The following is a 2,500-nucleotide window of genomic DNA, read 5'->3' on the forward strand; positions in this document are numbered from 1 at the left end:
TTTTGATCTATTGGTGAACTCTCTCTCTCTCTCTCTCTCTCTCTCTCTCTCTCTCTCTCTCTCTCTCTCTCTCTCTCTCTCTCTCTCTCTCTCTCTCTCTCTCTCTCTCTCTCTCTCTCTCTCTCTCTTTCTTTCTTTCTTTCTTTCTTTCTTGATGGTCACTTCCCTCTCCTCTTCCTTCATCTCCCACGGTCATCTTCTCTCGTTCCTTCTCCTCCTCCTCCTCCTCCTCCTCCTCTTCCTCTTCCTCTTCCTCTTCCTTTTGACAGAAAATAAAAAAAAAGTCGCGTTTTTCGTTTTGTTAAAAGACAAATACATTTCCCACGGTTGCCACTCACACACACACACACACACACACACACACACACACACACACACACACACACACACACACACACACACACACACACACACACACACACACACACACACACACACCAATAAAAATGAAAGAAGGAAGAGGAAGAAATAAGAATAACGAATGGAAGGAGGAAGAGGTGATGGAGGAGGAGGAGGAGGAGGAGGAGGTAAAAATCAATATCTAGAAATGACAAAAGGGGAAAGAGAATAGAATAACGGATAAAATGAAGAGGAAGAGGAGGAGGAGGAGGAGTGTTGATAAGGTCGTGTAGAGTTTGATCCCACTAATTATTTTAGCGGATTAAGGGAAAAGAGAATTCGATTTTATTAATGAGATTAGGATTAAGAGCCACCTGTGTGTGTGTGTGTGTGTGTGTGTGTGTGTGTGTGTGTGTGTTTCAGTGTTTGATGTGGTGCAGTGTGTGACGAGACAGCCAGACGTTACCCTACGGAACGAGCTCAGAGCTCATTATTTCCGATCTTGGGCTAGGCCTGAGACCAGGCACACACCACACACCGGGACAACAAGGTCACAACTCCTCGATTTACATCCCGTACCTACTCACTGCTAGGTGAACACTCAACACTGAACAGTGAACAGTGAACAGTGAACAGTGAACAGGGGCTACACGTCAAAGGAGACACACCCAAATATCTCCACCCGGCCGGGGAATCGAACGCCGGTCCTCTGGCTTGTGAAGCCACCGCTCTAACCACTGAGCTACCGGGCGCGTGTGTGTGTGTGTGTGTGTGTGTGTGTGTGTGTGTGTGTTGAGGGAGATAGCTAAACAGACAGACAGATAGATAGATAGGAAGTTAGACAGACAAATAATACTCTCTCTCTCTCTCTCTCTCTCTCTCTCTCTCTCTCTCTCTCTCTCTCTCTCTCTCTCTCTCTCTCTCTCTCTCTCTCTCTCTCTCTCTCTCTCTTTTTTTTACAAATTGATATTACAAAGGTATTAAATAGTAAATAGCCAAAAGTTCACGGTGAGTTGCCGAGAACTATCTGTGACATAATATTAGTACATGAGATATGCAATGCAATACAAAATAGTAACAATAGTTATATAAACTAAATAGTAAAACTTGCACACAATAATACAAGATGCCAATTGTTACATAGACTTTCTGGGATCTCTCTCTCTCTCTCTCTCTCTCTCTCTCTCTCTCTCTCTCTCTCTCTCTCTCTCTCTCTCTCTCTCTCTCTCTCTCTCTGTTTCCTTCATCTTTTCCTGCTGCAGTATTTTTTCCCTTTTTTTTCCCCTCTCCCACCACCACCACCACCACCACCGCTGTTTTTCCCCTCACCTGTGCTTCCCACGCCTCCCTCATTAGCGCAACAGGTAAACAGACAAGGTGAAGAGGGGGGGCGGGGGAGCGGGGGGGGCGTGGAAGCTGGAGGTGTTTAAAGGTGACCCTGGGATGAGCTGATGGTGGGAAACAAGGCACTGGTGTCCTTATATAGAGATTTGAACCCATTACCCCTTTTGTATCACCACCACCACCACCACCACCACCTCCACAACCACCACCACTACTACCGTTGCCGCCACCACCACCACCACCACCACCACTACCGCTATATGTAAAAAGATGTATTTGCTTGTTTTGGTGTGGGAATGTGAGAGAGAGAGAGAGAGAGAGAGAGAGAGAGAGAGAGAGGGGGGGGTTCTTAATATTATCACTTAATCTTTTTTATATTCATCTTTTTCTCTATCTTCTCATTATTTCTTTTTTTTTTCGTTCCTCTTAATATTTTCTTCTTAATCTCCTTTTTATCATCTTTTTTTCCTCTTTCCCTTCAGTCAAGTGTTAGTTTCTCTTATTTTCCCCTTTTTCCCTCTTTCCTCCACCATTTCGCCCCTTCAATCATGTGTTCATTTCCCTTATTTTCCTCTTTTTCCCCTCTTCCATTTTCCCTCCACCATTTCATCTCCTCAGTCGTGTTAATTTTCCTTATTTCCCTCTTTTTCCCCTTTATCACTAATTACTCACTCTTCTTAATCTCCTTCATCATCTTTTCTTGTCTCCTCACTGTTACCCTCCTTCGTCCCTTCAGTGTGTTAAGCTGACCCTGTACACTTCCTCCTCTTCAGATCCAACGCATGGTGATTAGTGGCGGGAACTTCAAACCAGATAC

General features: G+C 44.6%; 1 protein-coding gene across 1 annotated transcript in view; it reads left to right on the plus strand.

Annotated features, from left to right (window-relative positions):
* Positions 1 to 2,500, plus strand: part of LOC123519739 (chromatin-remodeling ATPase INO80-like) — a 59,380-nt gene that overhangs the window by 41,635 nt on the left and 15,245 nt on the right. The window contains exon 28 of the mRNA XM_045281246.1: positions 2,457 to 2,500. This exon is cut by the window's right edge and continues 56 nt beyond it. Within this exon, the coding sequence (XP_045137181.1) occupies positions 2,457 to 2,500 (44 nt within the window). The remainder of the gene's footprint in view (positions 1 to 2,456) is intronic.

The sequence above is a fragment of the Portunus trituberculatus genome, chromosome 7 (assembly GCF_017591435.1).
Source record: "Portunus trituberculatus isolate SZX2019 chromosome 7, ASM1759143v1, whole genome shotgun sequence".
Lineage (NCBI taxonomy): Eukaryota > Metazoa > Arthropoda > Malacostraca > Decapoda > Portunidae > Portunus > Portunus trituberculatus.